Here is a 19,381-nt window from a genome sequence, read left to right as displayed (position 1 = left end):
TTTTATTTTTTTCCGGGATCAATCCAATGCAGTTTTTTGGGGGTTTTTTGGGGTTTTTTTTTGTGTTGGAAAAACTGGGAATTTTTAATCCCGTTCCCGGTTTTTTTCCCCCCTTTTTTTTTCCCCTCCCCCCTTTCCCTGGTTCCCATTCCGGGTTTCCCTTCCTGTGCCGAGGCTGAGGGAAGATCTCAGGGATTCGGGAATTCTGCGGGATTCGGGAATTCTGCGGGATTCAGGAATTCTGCGGGATCTGGGAATTCTGTAGGAATCAGGAATTCTGCGGGATCTGGGAATTCTGTGGGATCTGGGAATTCTGTGGGATTCAGGAATCTGCAGGATTCAGGAATTCTGTGGGATTCGGGAATTCTGTGGGATTCGGGAATTCTGTGGGATTTGGGAATTCTGTGGGATCTGGGAATTCTGTGGGATTCAGAAATTTTGTGGAATCTGGGAATTCTGCGGGATCTGGGAATTCTGCGGGATTCGGGAATTCTGTGGGATCTGGGAATTCTGCGGGATTCAGGAATTCTGTGGGATTCGGGAATTCTGTGGGATTCAGGAATTCTGTGGGATTTGGGAATTCTGTGGGATTCGGGAATTCTGTGGGATTCAGGAATTCTGCAAAATTTGGGAATTCTGTGGGATTCAGGAATTCTGCGGGATTTGGGAATTCTGCAGGATTTGGGAATTCTGTGGGATTCGGGAATTCTGAGGGATCTGGGAATTCTGCGGGATCTGGGAATTCTGCGGGATTCGGGAATTCTGCGGGACACGGGAAGCTCATGGATTCAGAGGGATCCTGGCATGGAAGATCCAAAATCTGGGAATTCTCCCTCTGGATCAGCATTCCCAAATTACGGAAGTGCCTCGGAATCCCCTCATTCCCCAGCCCCTCATTCCATGGATTTTAGGCTGGGATTCCATGGATTTTAGAGCGGGAATTGGCCCCGTCCCTCTGCCTTTGGATTTTCCTGGAAAAGCATTCCAGGCCTGGGGGGAAAAGAGGGAAAAGGGGCTGGAAAAGGCGGGGCTGGAGCTTCATCCATGGAGGGAGGGAGGGGGATTTTGGGAATCCTTGGAGGGATTTGCTCTTCCTGCTGCAAATTCCTCCCTGGAATGTTCCCGTCCCTGGGGTCCTTCCCAGCCCATCCCGATTCCTGAGGGGAACGTCCCCATTCCATGGATCCCGTGGATCCCATGGATCCCATCCCGTGGATCCCATGGATCCCATCCCATGGATCCCATGGATCCCATGGATCCCATCCCATGGATCCCATCCTATCCCATCAATCCCATCCAATCCCATGGATCCCATCCTATGGATCCCATCCCATGGATCCCATTGATCCCATCCAATCCCATGGATCCCATCCCATGGATCCCATCCCATGGATCCCATCCCATGGATTCCATCCCATCCCATCCCATGGATCCTATCCCATGAATCCCATGGATCCCATTCCATGAATCCCATGGATCCCATCCCATGGATCCCATGGATCCCATCCAATCCCATGAATCCCATGGATCCCATGGATCCCATCCCATGGATCCCATCCCATGGATCCCATCCCATGGATCCCATCCCATCCCATCCCATGGATCCCATTCCATGAATCCCATGGATCCCATTCCATGAATCCCATGGATCCCATCCCATGAATCCCATGGATCCCATCCCATGGATCCCATGGATCCCATTCCATGAATCCCACGGATCCCATCCCATGAATCCCATGGATCCCATCCCATCCCATGCATTCCATCAATCCCATGGATCCCATCCCAAGGAACCGAGTTATTCCCGTTTATCCCAATCCCTGCAGAGCTGAGCCTTCCCCCTCCCCAATCCCTCGGGAATTCCCAGGGAATCCTCCGGGATCTGAATCCCTGGAATTGTCCCAGGAGCAGCCGTGGATCCATGGGATCCCGGAATGTCAGCATTCCAGGGGTTGGATATTCCAGGTGGGAATTCCCTGAGCTCGGAGCTCGCCGGGATCTCTGGGATCCTTTTGGAATTCCCAGAGTCTGGAACTCTCTGGGATCCTTTGGCAATTGGAGGATCCTTTGGGAATTCCCGGAGTCTGAAACTCTCTGGGATCCTTTGGGAATTCCCGGAGTTTGGAACTCTCTGGGATCCTTTTGGAATTCCCAGAGTTTGGAACTCTCTGGGATCCTTTGGGAATTCCCAGAGTTTGGAACTCTCTGGGATCCTTTGGGAATTCCCAGAGTCTGGAACTCTGTGGGATCCTTTGGAGCATCCTTTGGGAATTCCCGGAGTTTGGAACTCTCTGGGATCCTTTTGGAATTCCCAGAGTTTGGAACTCTCTGGGATCCTTTGGGAATTCCCAGAATTTGGTCCCTCCAGGATGGATTTGGTGTTCCCAGAGTGGGATTTGGTATCTCCAGGATGGAATTTTGGTGCTTCCAGGATGGGATTTTGTCCCGCTGGATGTGATTTGGTTTCTCAGGATGGAATTTTGGTGTCTCCAGGATGGAATTTGGTTCCTCAGGAAGGGATTTGGTGCTTCCAGGAGGGAATTTTGTCCCCCAGATGGGATTTTGTCCCTCCCGGATGGATTTCATTCCTCTGGGATGGAATTTAGTCCCTCCAGGATGGATTTTGGTGCCTCCAGGATGGAATTTTGTCCCCCTGGGTGGGATTTGGTCCCTCAGGATGGAGTTTGAGCCCCCCAGGATGGATTTGGTGCTTCCAGGATGGAATTTGGTCCCTCCAGGCTGGATTTTGGTGCTCCCAGACTTTCCCGGTGACCCAGCTCTTCCAGACCTTCTCCCACAGCTGGCTCTGGAATTCCAGCTGGGAATTTTGGGAATTGCAGCCCAGGAATTCCCAACTCCCCAACCAGAGTCCTGCTGGCTCCTCAGGAAGCTCCAACGGCGCTTCCCGGAATTCCGAGTCCGGAGTTTTGCTGGGAAAGGCTGAACCTTCCGGTCAGGGAATTCCCTTCATTCCCGGCGGGAACTTCCTGGATTTCATTCCCAACTTTTCCGTTTGCTCCTCCCATTGGATGGGAGGCTGTTCCCGTTGGATTTCATTCCGGGGTGGATTTTCCATGATTTCCACACCCGGAGCATTCCCAGGATGGGGTTGGGAATCTTCGGTCCCAAACTCCTTTTGGGAATGGCTGAGCTGGGAGAGGCGGATCCGCATTCCCAGGATTTCCTGGGATTTGCTTCCTCCTCCTCTTCCTTCTCCATCCCCGGGGCTTGGAAAACCTGGGAGAAAAATTCCCGAGGCCGGGAACGGGGTTTGGGGCAGCCTGGGAAAAGCGGGAAGTGCCCGAGGGTGGGAATTGGGTGGGATTTGGGTCCCTTCCCACCCAAAACATTCCAGGATTCCAGAACCGGGAGCTCCCAATGCCAGGAGGACGCGGAAATCCCGGAGCAAATCCAGAGGGTGGGAAAGGATTGGATCAGCTTTCCTCTGGAAATCTGGGAATGTTCCTCTGGAGAAGGGAAGGATCCAGGGAGAGCTTCCAGAACATTCCAGGGGCTCCAGGAGAGCCGGGATTTGGGAAAGGCCTGGAGGGACAGGACACAGGGAACGGCTCCAGATTGGGAAAGGGGAATTTGGGAATTGGGAATTCCCAGCTGGAATGGAATTCCCAGAGCAGCTGGGGCTGCCCCTGGATCCCGGGAATGGCCAAGGAAAGCTTGGAGCAGCCTGGGATGGTGGGATTGGAATGGGATGGGATTGAAGGTCCCTGGATCCCATCCCAAACCATTCTGGGATTTGGGAGGCTCTGGGTCCATCCCGAGGGATTTTTCTGGAAGTTGGGGCTGGAAAAGGGAAGGGAGACCCTTCCTGCAGTGCTGAGATTCCCAGGGAAACCCCTGGATCCCAAAATTCCTTCCTGGAGCGGAGTTGGGGCAGGGCTGGAGAGAGGGAATGGAGGGAATTCCCTGGGAAAGGGGAGATGGGGGTGGGATTTTGGGAATTGGGAATTCCCGGCTGGAATGGAATTCCCAGAGCAGCTGGGGCTGCCCCTGGATCCCGGGAATGTCCGAGGCTCCTGGGATAGCGGGAGGTGAAATCCTGGGAGGAGCCCGAAGGGTTTGGAGAGCATTCCCGATATTCCCTGGGAACGTCTAAAAATAGGGATGAGCTGTCAGGCGCTCACCGCTTCTCCCGGGAAAGGCAGAAATCATGGAATGCCATCCCTGGGAAGCGGCTGCGGAGCTTCAGCGGCAGGGAAAGGTTCCCTGGGGAAAATCCCGCCTAAAATCCGGGAAAAAAACGGAGAAAATTCTTGGATCTGGATGGAATCTGAGTCCTGGAGTTGTTGGGAAGGGAGAGGAAGGTTGGGAATGTTGCTGGAAGGACTTCGGAGAGGCCGCCGGGATCCGTCAACTCCTGAAAATCCCATTTTTTTGGGGATAATTGGGAAGGATGAGGGTTTGTCCCGGCAAAATCCCATTTTTTTGGGGATAATTGGGAAGGATGAGTGTTTGTCCCGGCAAAATCCCATTTTTTTGGGGATAATTGGGAAGGATGAGGGTTTGTCCCGGCAAAATCCCATTTTTTTGGGATAATTGGGAAGGATGAGGGTTTGTCTCAGCAAAATCCCATTTTTTTAGGATAATTGGGAAGGATGAGGATCCGCTCCCGGCGGATTTGGGAATGAGGAGAGCGTGGGAAGGGTCCAGCTGGGAATGAGAGGGATGAGGGAAAACTTGGGATGAGGAAGGCAGGGAGGATGGAACGGATCCATTTTCCTCAGGCTGGATCATCCCGGCGGGAATTTCTCCCGTTTTTCTCAGCTCCGGGCGGATCCTCCGGATCCCTTCCGGGAGCCGAAGGTTTGGGATCGAGCTAGGCCGGAATTCTGGGATGCTGGGAATGGAAACGCTTGGAAAAGTTTGATTCCATCATTAATTCCATGGTTGATTCCATCATTAATTCCATGGTTGATTCCATCATTAATTCCATGGTTGATTCCATCATTAATTCCATGATTGATTCCATCATTAATTCCATGGTTGATTCCATCATTAATTCCATGGTTGATTCCATCATTAATTCCATGGTTGATTCCATCATTAATTCCCTCATTGATTCCATCATTAATTCCATGATTGATTCCATCATTAATTCCATGGTTGATTCCATCATTAATTCCATGGTTGATTCCATCATTAATTCCATGATTGATTCCATCATTAATTCCATGATTGATTCCATCATTAATTCCCTCATTGATTCCATCATTAATTCCATGATTGATTCCATCATTAATTCCATGATTGATTCCATCATTAATTCCCTCATTGATTCCATCATTAATTCCCTCATTGATTCCATCATTAATTCCATGATTGATTCCATCATTAATTCCCTCATTGATTCCATCATTAATTCCATGATTGATTCCATCATTAATTCCATGGTTGATTCCATCATTAATTCCATGATTGATTCCATCATTAATTCCCTCATTGATTCCATCATTAATTCCATGATTGATTCCATCATTAATTCCATGGTTGATTCCCCTTGGATTCCCCTTGGATTCCCCTTGGATTCCTCTTGGATTCCCCTTGGATTCCATCCCTGTTCCAGAATCACCGACAGGACGAGGCTTCCCAACCTCAGCCAATTCCAGGGAATCTTGGATCCCGGAAAAATCCCCAAATCCCCCCCCAGGAATTTTCCCCATTCCCGGTGGGATTCACCCCCCCTCGGATCGGGAACAACCGAATTCCGCGGCATTCCGCGATTTTTAGCAACTCCGCCGACAATCCGAGCCTTTCCCGTCTGGAATTCCCTTGGAAAAGGCTCCATTCCCTTTTCCCGGTGTTTTCCAGCCGAGACCCCGATCGAGGAGTTCACGCCCACGCCGGCGTTCCCGGCGCTGCAGTACCTGGAATCCGTGGATGTGGAAGGAGTCGCCTGGAGAGCGGGATTGCGCACGGGGGACTTCCTGATCGAGGTGAGCTCTTCCCGGGATTCCGCTTTTTCCCGGGAATTCGGGGCGGCTCCCGGGAGCTTCGGGGGATTTCTCAGGAATTTCACTGGAATTTCAGGGGATTTCCCGGGAATTTCAGGGGATTTCCCGGGAATTTTGGGAATTTTTCGTGAATCTGGGGGATTTCACAGGAATTTTCCAGGAATTTTGGGAATTTCCCAGGATTTTTGGGATTATTTTGTGAATCTGGGGGATTTCCCAGGAATTTTGTGCATTTCCCAGGAATTTGGGGCATTTTCCAGGAATTTCCCAGGAATTTCAGGGGATTTCCCGGGAATTTTGGGATTATTTTGTGAATCTGGGGGATTTCCCAGGAATTTCGGGGATTTCCCAGGAATTTTCACAGGAATTTGGGGGCATTTCCCAGGAATTTCAAGAATTTCCCAGGAATTCGGGGGATTTCCCGTGAGTTCGGAGCATTTCCCAGGAATTTTGGGGCATTTCCCACAAATTTTGAGGATTTCCCAGGAATTTTGGGGAATTTCCCAGGAATTTTGGGCATTTCACAGGAATTTTGGGGAATTTCCCAGGAATTTTGGGCATTTCACAGGAATTTTGGGGAATTTCTCAGGAATTTTGAGCATTTCCCAGGAATTTCCCAGGAATTTTGGGGATTTCCCAGGAATTTGAGGGATTTCCCAGGAATTTGGGGCATTTCCCAGGAATTTCGGGATTATTTTGTGAATCTGGGGGATTTCCCAGGAATTTTGTGCATTTCCCAGGAATTTGGGGCATTTTCCAGGAATTTCCCAGGAATTTGGGGGATTTCCCAGGAATTTTGGGTATTTTTTGTGAATCTGGGGGATTTCTCAGGAATTTCACAGGAATTTTTGGGGTTTCCTGGGAATTTTGGGAATTTTTCATGAATCTGGGGGATTTCCCAGGAATTTTGTGCATTTCCCAGGAATTTGGGGCATTTTCCAGGAATTTGGGAGATTTCCCAGCAATTTTGGGGAGATTCTCCAGGAATTTGAGGGATGTCCCAGGAATTTTCCAGGAATTTTGGGCATTTCCCACGAATTTTGGGGAATTCCCAGGAATTTTGAGGCTTTCCCAGGAATTTTGAGGCTTTCCCAGGAATTTTGAGGCTTTCCCAGGAATTTGGGGGGATTTCCCAGGAATTTTTGGGAATTCTCCAGTTGTGGATTAGGAGGATCCCGACTCTTCCAGGTGATGGAACTTCCAGAGTCCTCCAGGGGTGGATCCAGAGGGATCCCGGAGTCCTCCAGGGGTGGATCCGGAACTTCCAGGAGTTTCCCAGGTTGGGATCAGGAGGATCCAGAATTTTCCAGGTGTGGATCCAGAGGATCTGGAATTCTCCTCATTTTGGAGCTTCCAGGAGTTTTCCAGGAGTTTTCCCGGAGTTTTCCAGGTTGGGATCAGGAGGATCCAGGAGTTTTCCAGGTGTGGATCCAGAGGATCCGGAATTCTCCTCATGTTGGAGCTTCCAGGAGTTTTCCAGGAGTTTTCCAGGAGATTTCCAGGAGATTTCCGGGAGTTTCCCAGGTGTGGATCCAGAGGATCCAGAATTCTCCTGGTGCTGGAGCTTCCAGGAGTTTTCCAGGTTGGGATCAGGAGGATCTGGAGTCCTCCAGGTTTGGATCCAGGAGCTTCCAAGAGTTTTCCAGGAGTTTTCCAGGAGTTTCCCAGGAGCTTTCCAGGAGTTTTCCAGGGGATTTCCAGGAGTTTCCCAGGTGTGGATCCAGAGGATCTGGAATTCTCATGTTGGAGCTTCCAGGAATTTTCCAGGAATTTTCCAGCTGTGGATCCAGAGGGATCCAGAGTCCTCCAGGCCATGAAACTTCCAGGAGTTTCCCAGGTGTGGATCAGGATGATCTGGAATTCTCCTCATGTTGGAGCTTCCAGGAATTTTCCAGGAGTTTTCCTGGAGTTTTCCAGGGGTTTTCCAGGAGTTTTCCAGGAGTTTTCCAGGAGATTTCCAGGAGTTTCCCAGGTGTGGATCCAGAGGATTCAGAATTCTTTGGGTGTTGGAGCTTCCAGGAGTTTTCCAGGAGTTTTCCCAGAGTTTTCCAGGTTGGGATCAGGAGGATCCAGAATCCTCCAGGTTTGGATCAGGAGCTTCCAGGAGATTTCCAGGAGTTTCCCAGGTGTAGATCCAGAGGATCTGGAATTCTCCAGGTTTGGATCAGGAGTTTCCAGGAGTTTTCCAGGAGTTTTCCTGGAGTTTTCCTGGAGTTTTCCAGGTGTGGATCCAGAGGATCTGGAATTCTCCTGGTGTTGGAGCTTCCAGGAGTTTTTCTGGAGTTTTCCAGGAGTTTTCCCGGAGTTTTCCTGGAGTTTTCCAGCTGTGGATCCAGAGGGATCCAGAGTCCCCCAGGTCATGAAACTTCCAGGAGTTTCCCAAGTTGGGATCAGGAGCTTCCAGGAGTTTTCTGGGTTGGGATCAGGAGGATCTGGAATTCTCCTTATGTTGGACATTCCAGGAATTTTCCAGGAGTTTTCCTGGAGTTTTCCAGGAGATTTCCAGGAGCTTCCCAGATGTGGATCTAGAGGATCTGGAATTATCCAGGTGTTGGAGCTTCCAGGAGTTTTCCTGGAGTTTTCCAGGAGTTTTCCCAGAGTTTTCTGGGTTGGGATCAGGAGGATCCAAAGTCCTCCAGGTTTGGATCAGGAGCTTCCAGGAGTTTTCCAGGTGTGGATCCAGAGGATCTGGAATTCTCCAGGTTTGGATCAGGAGTTTCCAGGAGTTTTCCTGGAGTTTTCCTGGAGTTTTCCAGGAGATTTCCAGGATTTTCCCAGGTGTGGATCCAGAGGATCTGGAATTCTCCAGGTGTTGGAGCTTCCAGGAATTTTCCTGGAGTTTTCCAGGAGTTTTCCAGGAGATTTCCTGGCGTTTCCCAGGTGTGGATCCAGAGGGATCCAGAGTCCCCCAGGCCATGAAACTTCCAGGAGTTTTCCAGGAGTTTTCCAGGAGTTTTCCAGGTTGGGATCAGGAGGATCCAGGAATTTTCCAGATGTAGCTCCAGAGGATCTGGAATTCTCCAGGTGTGGATCCAGAGGATCTGGAATTCTCCAGGTGTGGATCCAGAGGATCTGGAATTTCCCAGGTGCGGATCCAGAGGATCTGGAATTCTCCAGGTGCGGATCCGGAGGATCCCGTTGGGAATCTCGTGGCTCCCGGGGCTCTCCCGAGCTTCCCTCGGCTCCAATTCCATCCCAGAATTCCCTCAGGGAAAGCTCCAGGCGGAATTCCTCCCGGAAAACCGGGATCAGCCTCTGGATCCGCCAGAAATCGGCCGGAAATCGGGAAAATTCCTCCCGGAAGGACTCGAATCCCAAAGGATTTGGAGGATCTGGATCCAGGGGGGCCCTGGCGGAGCCGGGAATTCCGGGATTTGTTCTCCGAGGGCTTTTCCAACCCCGGCGATTCCCGAGGTTCACATTCCAGGAGGAAATTCCCGGTGCCGGGTTCGGGAATTCCTCGGTTTGGGATAAAATCCGACCTCTCCGGGGCTGGGATTGGGAAAATCCCGCCGGAATTCCGGAGGAAAATCCCGGATTTCCAGCCTTTCGTCTCCTCCGCCATCCCGGGAGGTTCTGAAATCCTGGAATTTTTGCCGTGAGGAGCCTCGGAAAGGGAGAACTTGGAGAATTCCAGGAGGATTCCTCGAAGTGGGAATTCCCGGGATTTGGGATCCAGACGTGGCTGGAAATCCGGGAATGTTTGGGGTCGGATTTTGTCGTCATCCGGGATTTTTTTAAGGGAAAAACCGGGAATGATGGATCCCAGAATTCTCAGGGGATATTCGGGAATGTTGCTCCATGGGAAAGCTCGGGAAGTTTTGGAAGTGGAGCCCAAATCCTCGGGAATGATCAAAAAATTTGGGAATTTGGGAATCCAGCCTCAACAATTCCATGATTTTCTTTGGGAATGAGGAACGATCCTGCTCAGGATGATCCCAAGGAACAAAATTCCAGGGTTTTTTTTTTAAGGAAACGGAGCCCAAAAATCCGGGATGGGGGGTGGGGAGCAAAAAATTCCCCCTCTGGAATTGCGGGAATGAGGGGGAAGCGAAACATTCCCGGATCCTCTTCCCGCTGGAAAAGTCGGGAAGGAAAAAAAAAAAGGATCCGAGGAAATATCGAAGGTCGGGATTTGGGAATTTTGGGAATTCGGGAGCCGGGAGGGGAAAGGAAATAAAAAAACAGGGAAGAGGCCGATCCAGCTCCGGGATTTTTTATGGAAATGCTCAAAATTTGGGATATTCCGGGGAAAAAGAAAAAAAAAAAAGATGGAATGTTCTGCTCCAAATCCGGAATTTTCCGGGAAAAATCTGGGAATGGGAAGATTCCTGAAAATCCTCGTTCCTGAATTTCCGGGCTCGGGGAACTCCGGGAATGCCGCTCGGTCCCGGAATTCCGGAGGCTCGGGATGAGGGTTGGGCTCTCCCAGTTTTCCGGAGCGGAATGAGGGAAATCGAGGCAGGGATGGATTGGGAATTCCGGGGTTGAAATCCCGAGGAATTGCCAGGAAGAGAATCCCAAGGGTTTGTTGGGAGCGTCGGAATTCCTTAAAAAAACCGCGGGATTGGGGTGGAAAGGAACGGGATTAGGAATTCCCAAGGATTCCCAAGGATTCCCAAGGATTCCCTGGCTGGATCCGGGTGGGAATCGGGATCCGATCCCAGGGAAAAGGGACGGGATGAGAGGGAACGGCCTCGAGCAGAGCCGAGAATGGGAAATTTGGGAAAAACCCTGGGAAAAAAAAAAAAATCCATGGAAAAAGTTGGGAAGGGTCGGGATGGGCTGAGCCGGGAACTGGGAATCGCCGTTCCCGAGGGATTCCAAATCCATGGATCTGGGAATGCTGGGAATGCTCCCGACCTCGGGGATTCCCAGGAACGGAACCTCGGGAATTCCCTGGGGCAAAGGAAAATTTCCCAGGAATTCCTGGGATTTCTCCCGGATTTTTTTGGTCCATCCTGGAAGGACAAAATTCCAGAGTTCCCGCATGGAATTCCTTCCTCACCCCAAAAATTCCAAGATTTTCCGGGAATTCCGTCCCCTCATCCCCGAGGGCATTCCCGGGAATCCGGAGTTTCCGGGATGGGCTCAGGATAAACGCGGAGCGCTGGGAAAAAACTCCGGGAATTTCGGGAATCGTGGAGGGAAGAGCAGAAATCCCGGAATTCTGAAACTTTCCGGTGATTCCGATTCCGATCATTTCCGGTTTGGGATGCAGCCAGGATTTTTGGGATGTTCCCATTTTTTGGGATTTTCCCATTCTTTGGGATGTTCCCATTTCTTGGGATGTGCTGATTTTTGGGATATTCCCAATTTTTGGGATGTTCCCATTTTCAGGATGCGCAGATTTTTGGGATATTCCCAATTTTGGATGTTCCCATTTTTGGGATCCACTGATTTTCGGGATCCGTAGATTTTTGGGATGTGCAGATTTTTGGGATGTTCCCATTTTTTGGGATGTGTCATTTTTTTGGGATATTCCCATTTTTTGGGATATTCCCTTTTTTTGGGATGCGCTGATTTTTGGGACATTCCCAGTTTTTGGGACATTCCCATTTTTCCAGAACATTCCCATTTTTGGGAGATTCTCTTTTTTGGGACATTCCCATTTTTAGGACATTCCCATTTTTCGGACATTCCCATTTTTTGACATTCCCATTTTTGGGACATTCCCATTTTTCTGGACATTCCCATTTTTCCAGAACATTCCCATTTTTCCAGAACATTCCCATTTTTAGGATATTCCCATTTTTCCGGATATTCCCATTTTTTGAACATTCCCATTTTGGACATTCCCATTTTTTGGTTATTCCCATATTTTGGTTATTCCCATTTTTGGACATTCCCATTTTTCTGGACATTCCCATTTTAGGACATTCCCATTTTGGGGACATTCTCTTCTTTGGGATATTCCCATTTTTTGAAAATTCCCATTTTTGGACATTCCCATTTTAGGACATTCCCATTTTAGGACATTCCCATTTTCCAGAACATTCCCATTTTTTTCGGACATTCCCATTTTTAGAACATTCCCATTTTTTGGACATTCCCATTTTTGGACATTCCCATTTTTCCAGAACACTCCCATTTTTTTTACATTCCCATTTTTAGGATATTCCCATTTTTAGAATATTCCCATTTTTTGGGACATTCCCATTTTTAGGACATTCCCATTTTTTGAAAATTCCCATTTTTGGACATTCCCATTTTGGTCATTCCCATTTTCTGGACATTCCTATTTTTTGGTCATTCCCATTTTTGGACATTCCCATTTTAGGACATTCCCATTTTCTGGACATTCCCATTTTTTGAAAATTCCCATTTTTTGACATTCCCATTTTTGGGACATTCCCATTTTGGACATTCCCATTTTTTGGACATTCCATTTTTTTTGGACATTCCCATTTTTTGGACATTCCTATTTTTTGATAATTCCCATTTTTTGACATTCCCATTTTTTGACATTCCCATTTTCGGACATTCCCATTTTTGATCATTCCCATTTTTAGGATATTCCCATTTTTGCCATGTTTCAATTTTTGGGATATTCCCTTTTTTCGGGATGCATGGATTTTTGGGACATTCCCATTTTAGGACATCCCCATTTTTCTGGACATTCCCATTTTTCTGGACATTCCCATTTTGGACATTCCCATTTTTTGGTTATTCCCATATTTTGGTTATTCCCATTTTTGGACATTCCCATTTTTAGGACATTCCCATTTTTTGAACATTCCCATTTTTGATCATTCCCATTTTTAGGATATTCCCATTTTTGAACATTCCCATTTGGGACATTCCCATTTTTAGGATATTCCCATTTTTGGGATGTTGCAATTTTTGGGATATTCCCTTTTTTTGGGATGCATGGATTTTTGGGACATTCCCATTTTAGGACATCCCCATTTTTTTGACATTCCTATTTTTCTGGACATTCCCATTTTGGACATTCCCATTTTTTGGTTATTCCCATATTTTGGTTATTCCCATTTTTGGACATTCCCATTTTTAGGACATTCCCATTTTTGGGATGTTGCAATTTTTGGGATATTCCCTTTTTTGGGATGCATCGATTTTTGGGATATTCCCATTTTTGATCATTCCCATTTTTGGACATTCCCATTTTTTGGTTATTCCCATTTTGGACATTCCCATTTTTAGGATATTCCCATTTTTGGGATGTTGCAATTTTTGGGATATTCCCTTTTTTTGGGATGCATGGATTTTTGGGATATTCCCATTTTGGACATTCCCATTTTTTGAAAATTCCCATTTTGGTCATTCCCATTTTCTGGACATTCCCATTTTTTGGGACATTCCCATTTTTAGGACATTCCCATTTTTCCAGACATTCCCATTTTTCTGGACATTCCCATTTTTAGAACATTCCCATTTTGGACATTCCCATTTTTAGGATATTCCCATTTTTGCCATGTTTCAATTTTTGGGATATTCCCTTTTTTCGGGATGCATGGATTTTTGGGACATTCCCATTTTAGGACATCCCCATTTTTCCAGAACATTCCCATTTTTGGACATTCCTATTTTTCCAGAACATTCCCATTTTTGGACATCCCCATTTTTCCAGAACATTCCCATTTCCATCTCCCCACATTCCCCTTCCCAACCACCCCCAAAACCCCCCCAAAACCCCCCCAAAAAAACCCCAAAAAACCCCAAAAAACCCCCAAAAAACCCCAAAAACCCCTCCCCTCTTCCCCTCCCTTCCCGATTCCCGTCGGGAATTCTGATCCCGGTTTTTTTCCGGGATCCAGGTGAACGGGGTGAACGTGGTGAAGGTGGGGCACAAGCAGGTGGTGGCGCTGATCCGGCAGGGCGGGAATCGCCTCCTGATGAAAGTCGTCTCCGTCAGCCGCAAGCCCGAGGCCGAGGAAGGATCCCGAAAAAAGGGTAGGAATGACGGGAATTCCGGGAATTCCGGGGATTCCGGGGATTCCGGGGGTTCCGGGAATTCCGGGGATTCCGGGGATTCCGGGGGTTTCGGGGAGGCGGGAGAGGAAAATTCCCTGGGGGAGGACGCTGCGGTTTTGGGGATTTTCTGCTTTTTTGGGATGTGATGGTTTTTTGGGATGTGATGGTTTTTGGGATGCGATGAATTTTGGGATCTGATGATTTTTGGGATCTGATGATTTTTGGGATGCATTGATTTTTGGGATGTGATGGGTTTTGGGATGTGCTGATTTTTGGGATGTGTTGATCTTTGGGATGTGCCAGGTTTTGGGATGCGATGGTTTTTGGGATTTGCTGATTTTTGGAATTTGACAGGTTTTGGGATCTGATGATTTTTGGGATGTGTTGATTTTTGGGATCTGATGATTTTTGGGATTTGCTGGTTTTTGGGATGTGATGATTTTTGGGATATTCTGATTTTTGGGATGCGTTGATTTTTGGGATGCACTGATTTTTGGGATGTGTCGGTTTTGGGGATTTTTCCATTCTTGGAATGTTTCTGGTTTGGGGATTTGCCGGTTTTTGGGATGTGCGTATTTTTGGGATTTTCCCATTTTTGGGATGCGTTGATTTTTGGGATGTGTTGATCTTTGGGATTTGCTGGTTTTTGGGATGTTTCTATTTTTGGGATTTGCCGGGTTTTGGGATCTGATGATTTTTGGGATGTGTTGATTTTTGGGATGTGATGGTTTTTGGGATATTCTGATTTTTGGGATGCACTGATTTTTGGGATGCGATGATTTTTGGGATGCATTGATTTTTGGGATGTGCCAGTTTTTGGGATTTGCCGCGTTTTGGGATGTGTTGATCTTTGGGATGTGATGGTTTTTGGGATATTCTGATTTTTGGGATGTGATGATTTTTGGGATCTGATGATTTTTGGGATGTGTTGATTTTTGGGATGTGTTGATTTTTGGGATGTTTCTGTTTTTGGGATGCGATGGTTTTCGGGATGTGCCGGTTTTTGGGATCTTTCCATTCCTGGAATGTTTCTGTTTTTGGGATTTTCTGGGTTTTGGGATGCGCTGATTTTTGGGATATTCTGATTTTTGGGATGTGTTGATCTTTGGGATGCACTGATTTTTGGGATGTGATGATTTTTGGGATTTGCTGGTTTTTGGGATTTGCCAGTTTTTGGGATGTGTCGGTTTTTGGGATATTCTGATTTTTGGGATTTTTCCATTCTTGGAATGTTTCCATTTTTGGGATTTGCGGGTTTTTGGGATGTGTCATTTTTTGGGATGTGCTGATATTTGGGATATTCTGATTTTTGAGATGTGATGGTTTTTTGGGATGTTTCTGTTTTTGGGATGCGCTGATTTTCGGGATGTGTCAGTTTTTGGGATCTTTCCATTCTTGCAATGTTTCTGGTTTTGGGATTTGCTGGGTTTTGGGATGTGATGATTTTTGGGATGTGCCAAGTTTTAGGATGTGCCAGGTTTTGGGATGTGCGGATTTTTGGGATTTTCCCATTTTTGGGATGCGTTGATTTTTGGGATTTTCTAATTTTTGGGATGTGCCCATTTTGGGGATTTTCTGGTTTTTTGGGATGTGACGGTTTTTGGGATATTCTGATTTTTGGGATGCGTTGATTTTTGGGATGAGTTGATTTTTGGGATGTGGTGGTTTTTGGGATTTTCTGATTTTTGGGATGTGCCCATTTTGGGGATTTTCTGCTTTTTTGGGATGTGTCGGTTTTTGGGATATTCTGGGGTTTGGGATGTGATGGTTTCTGGGATGTGCCGGTTTTTGGGATGCGATGAATTTTGGGATCTGATGATTTTTGGGATGCACTGATTTTTGGGATGTGCCAGTTTTTGGGATCTTTCCATTCTTGGAATGTTTCTGGTTTTGCGATTTTCTGGATTTTGGGATGTGTTGATTTTTGGGATATTCTGATTTTTGGGATGTGTTGATTTTTGGGATATTCTCATTTTTGGGATGCGATGATTTTTGGGATGCATTGATTTTTTGGATGCGTTGATTTTTGGGATGTGTCAGTTTTTGGGATGTTCTGATTTTTGGGATTCACTGATTTTTGGGATGCATTGATTTTTGGGATGTGATGGGTTTTGGGATGTGTCGATTTTTGGGATTTGCTGGTTTTTGGGATGTGCTGATTTTTGGGATTTTCCCATTTTTGGGATGCGTTGATCTTTGGGATGTGCTGGTTTTTGGGATGTGATGATTTTTGGGATCTGATGATTTTTGGGATATTCTGATTTTTGGGATGCGTTGATTTTTGGGATTTGCTGGTTTTGGGATGTGATGGCTTTTGGGATGTTTCTGGTTTTGGGATCTGATGATTTTTGGGATGCGTTGATTTTTGGAATTTGCTGGTTTTTGGGATGCGATGAATTTTGGGATCTGATGGTTTTTGGGATGTGATGGGTTTTGGGATATTCTGATTTTTGGGATGTGCCCATTTTTTGGGATGTGCCGGTTTTTGGGATTTTTCAGTTTTTGGGATTTGCCACGTTTTGGGATGCGTTGATCTTCGGGATGTGATGGTTTTTGGGATGTGCCAGGTTTTGGGATGTGATGATTTTTGGGATCTGATGATTTTTGGGATGCGTTGATTTTTGGGATTTCCTGGTTTTTGGGATGTGCCAGTTTTTGGGATGCGTTGATTTTTGGGATGCACTGATTTTTGGGATGTGCCAGTTTTGGGGATTTTTCCATTCTTGGAATGTTTCTATTTTTGGGATTTGCCGGTTTTTGGGATATTCTGATTTTTGGGATTTTCCCATTTTTTGGGATGCGTTGATTTTTGGGATGTTCTGATTTTTGGGATGTTTCCATTTTTGGGATGCATTGATTTTTAGGATGAGCCAATTTTTGGGATTTGCCACTTTTTGGGATGCATTGATTTTTTGGGATTTGCCGGGTTTTGGGATGTGGTGGTTTTTGGGATTTTCACATTTTTTGGGATGTTTTCGTTTTTGGGATGCATTGATTTTTGGGATATGCCGATTTTTGGGATGTTCTGATTTTTGGGATGCTCCAGTTTGGGGATGCAAAAATTTTTGGGATGTTCCCAGTTTTGGGGATGTGTCGTTTTTTGGGATGCTCAGTTTTTTGGGAATGTGGTGGGCAGGGAAGTTCAGGAAGATTCCAACCACATCTGTGGAATTGGGATGTTTTTTTGGGAATGGCTTCAAATCCCAAGGTCTGGAATTCCTGGAATTGGGATGTTTTTTGGGAAGGGCTTTGATTCCCAAGATCTGGAATTTATGGAATTGTGATGGGTTTTGGGAATGGCTTCAAATCCCAAGGTCTGGAATTTATGGAATTGTGGAGCTTTTCGGGAATTCCCAAGGTCTGGAATTCCTGGAGTTGTGTTGTTTTTTGGGAATTCCCAAGATCTGGAATTCCCAGAGTTACAGTGTTTTGTGGCAACTCCCAAGGTCTGGAATTCCTGGAGTTGGGATGTTTTGTGGGAATTCCCAAGGTTTGGAATTCCTGGAATTGTGGAGCTTCTTGGGAATGGCTTCGATTCCCAAAGTCTGGAATTTATGGAATTGTGGAGCTTTTTGGGAATTCCCAAGGTCTGGAATTCCTGGAGCTGTGGTGTTTTTTGGGAATGGCTTTGATTCCCAAGATCTGGAATTCCTGGAATTGTGGAGCTTTTTGGGAATTCCCAAGGTCTGGAATTCCTGGAGTTGGGATGTTTTTGGGGGAATCACCTAAATTCCCATGATCTAGAATTTCTGGAATTGTGGAGCTTTTTGGGAATGGCTTCAATTCCCAAGGTCTGGAATTCCTGGAATTGCAGAGCTTTTTGGGAATTCCCAAGGTCTGGAATTCCTGGAATTTTGTGGAAATTCCCAAGGTCTGGAATTCCTGAAGCTGTGGTGTTTTTTGGGAATTGTTTTGATTCCCAAGATCTGGAATGCCTGGAATTGTGGAGCTTTTTGGGAATTCCCAAAGTCTGGAATTCCTGGAGCTGGGATGTTTTTTGGGAATCAGTTGAATTCCCATGGTCTAGAATTCCTGGAGTTGTGGTGGTTTTTGGGAATGGCTTCAATTCCCAAGGTCTGGAATTCCTGGAGTTGTGAAGTTTTGTGGGAATTCCCAAGGTCTGGAATTCCTGGAATTGCGGCAAACGAGGAAGAAGAATTTTGGGAGCTCCTGGCTGTGGGAAGAGGGGGATGGGCTGGGAATTCTGGGAGGGATCTGAGGAATCCTGGGATGGGTTTTGGGAATCACTTTTGATTCCTGTGATCCGGAATTCCTGGAATTCCCATCAGCTGCTCCAGGCTCCGGCTCCAGCTGGGAATGTTGGGGAAGGGGCAGGATGATCCCAAAGGAATGCCGGGAATTCCGGGACGGAGCCTGGGGGTTGCTGTGGGAATTCCTGGGAATGGACGGTCCTGGGGCATCCCAGAAATTTTTGGGAGCAGATCCAGGAATTTGGGCAGGGATTTTTCCAGAGAAAAAATGGGAATGTCTGGGAGCACAGGAAGGAGCCAGGAGGGGTTTGGGGGGGATTGGGGCTGGAATTCCAGGGAATGGGAGCAGGGGGATGGAAAAAGGGAAAAATGGGAAAAGGGGGTGGAATTCCTGGGATGGGAAAAGGAAAAATGGGAAAAGGGGAATGGAATTCCTGGGATGGGAGTTTGGGAAGCAGGAGCGGGATGGGATGGAGGAATGGGAACAGGGAATGGGAATGGGAACCGGAATGGGAACAAGGAATGGGAATGGGAACAAGAATGGGAACGGGAATGGGAGCAGAGAATGGGAATGGGAACGGGAATGGGAACAGGGAACAGGAATGGGAACAGGAAATGGGAATGGGAATGGGAATGGGCACAGGAATGAGAATGGGAATGGGAACCGGAATGGGAATGGGAATGGGAGCAGGGAATGGTAACAGAAATAGGAACAGGAATGGGAACGGGAATGGGAACAGGGAATGGGAGCTGGGAATGGAAATGGGGAATGGGAACAGGGAATGGAAATGGGATGGGAGCAGGGAATGGAGCAAGGAATGGAAATGGGGAATGGGAACAGGGAATGGAAATGGGATGGGAGCAGGGAATGGAGCAAGGAATGGAAATGGGGAACGCAAGCAGGGAATGGAAATGGGTGGGTGGGAACAGGGATGGGAACAGGAATGGAAATGGGGAATGGGAGCAGGGATGGGAGCAGGGATGGGAGCAGGGATGGAAGCAGGGATGGATTCAGGGATGGGAGCAGGGATGGGAGCAGGGAATGGATGGAAACAGGAATGGGAACAGGAGATGGGAACAGGGATAAAAGTAGGGGAATGGGATCAGGGGATTGGAGCAGGAATGGAATCGGGGGGATGGGAGCAGGGATGGAATCAGGAATTGATTCAGGGATGGAATCAGGGGCTGGGAGCAGGGAATGAAATCAGGGATGGAATCAGGGACGGAATCAGGAATGGATTTAGGGATGGAATCGGGGATGGATTC

At 47.3% G+C, this 19,381-nt stretch overlaps 1 protein-coding gene across 20 annotated transcripts in view; it reads left to right on the top strand.

Annotated features, from left to right (window-relative positions):
* Positions 1-19,381, top strand: part of SHANK3 (SH3 and multiple ankyrin repeat domains 3) — a 145,182-nt gene that overhangs the window by 72,268 nt on the left and 53,533 nt on the right. For all 20 annotated transcript variants that reach the window (XM_058828152.1, XM_058828149.1, XM_058828144.1 and 17 more), the window contains 2 exons: positions 5,827-5,951; positions 13,748-13,883. In XM_058828152.1, the coding sequence (XP_058684135.1) occupies positions 5,827-5,951; positions 13,748-13,883 (261 nt within the window). The remainder of the gene's footprint in view (positions 1-5,826; positions 5,952-13,747; positions 13,884-19,381) is intronic.

Source organism: Poecile atricapillus, chromosome Z (assembly GCF_030490865.1).
Source record: "Poecile atricapillus isolate bPoeAtr1 chromosome Z, bPoeAtr1.hap1, whole genome shotgun sequence".
In the NCBI taxonomy this organism is placed as follows: domain Eukaryota; kingdom Metazoa; phylum Chordata; class Aves; order Passeriformes; family Paridae; genus Poecile; species Poecile atricapillus.
This window is presented reverse-complemented; position numbering and strand designations above follow the sequence as displayed.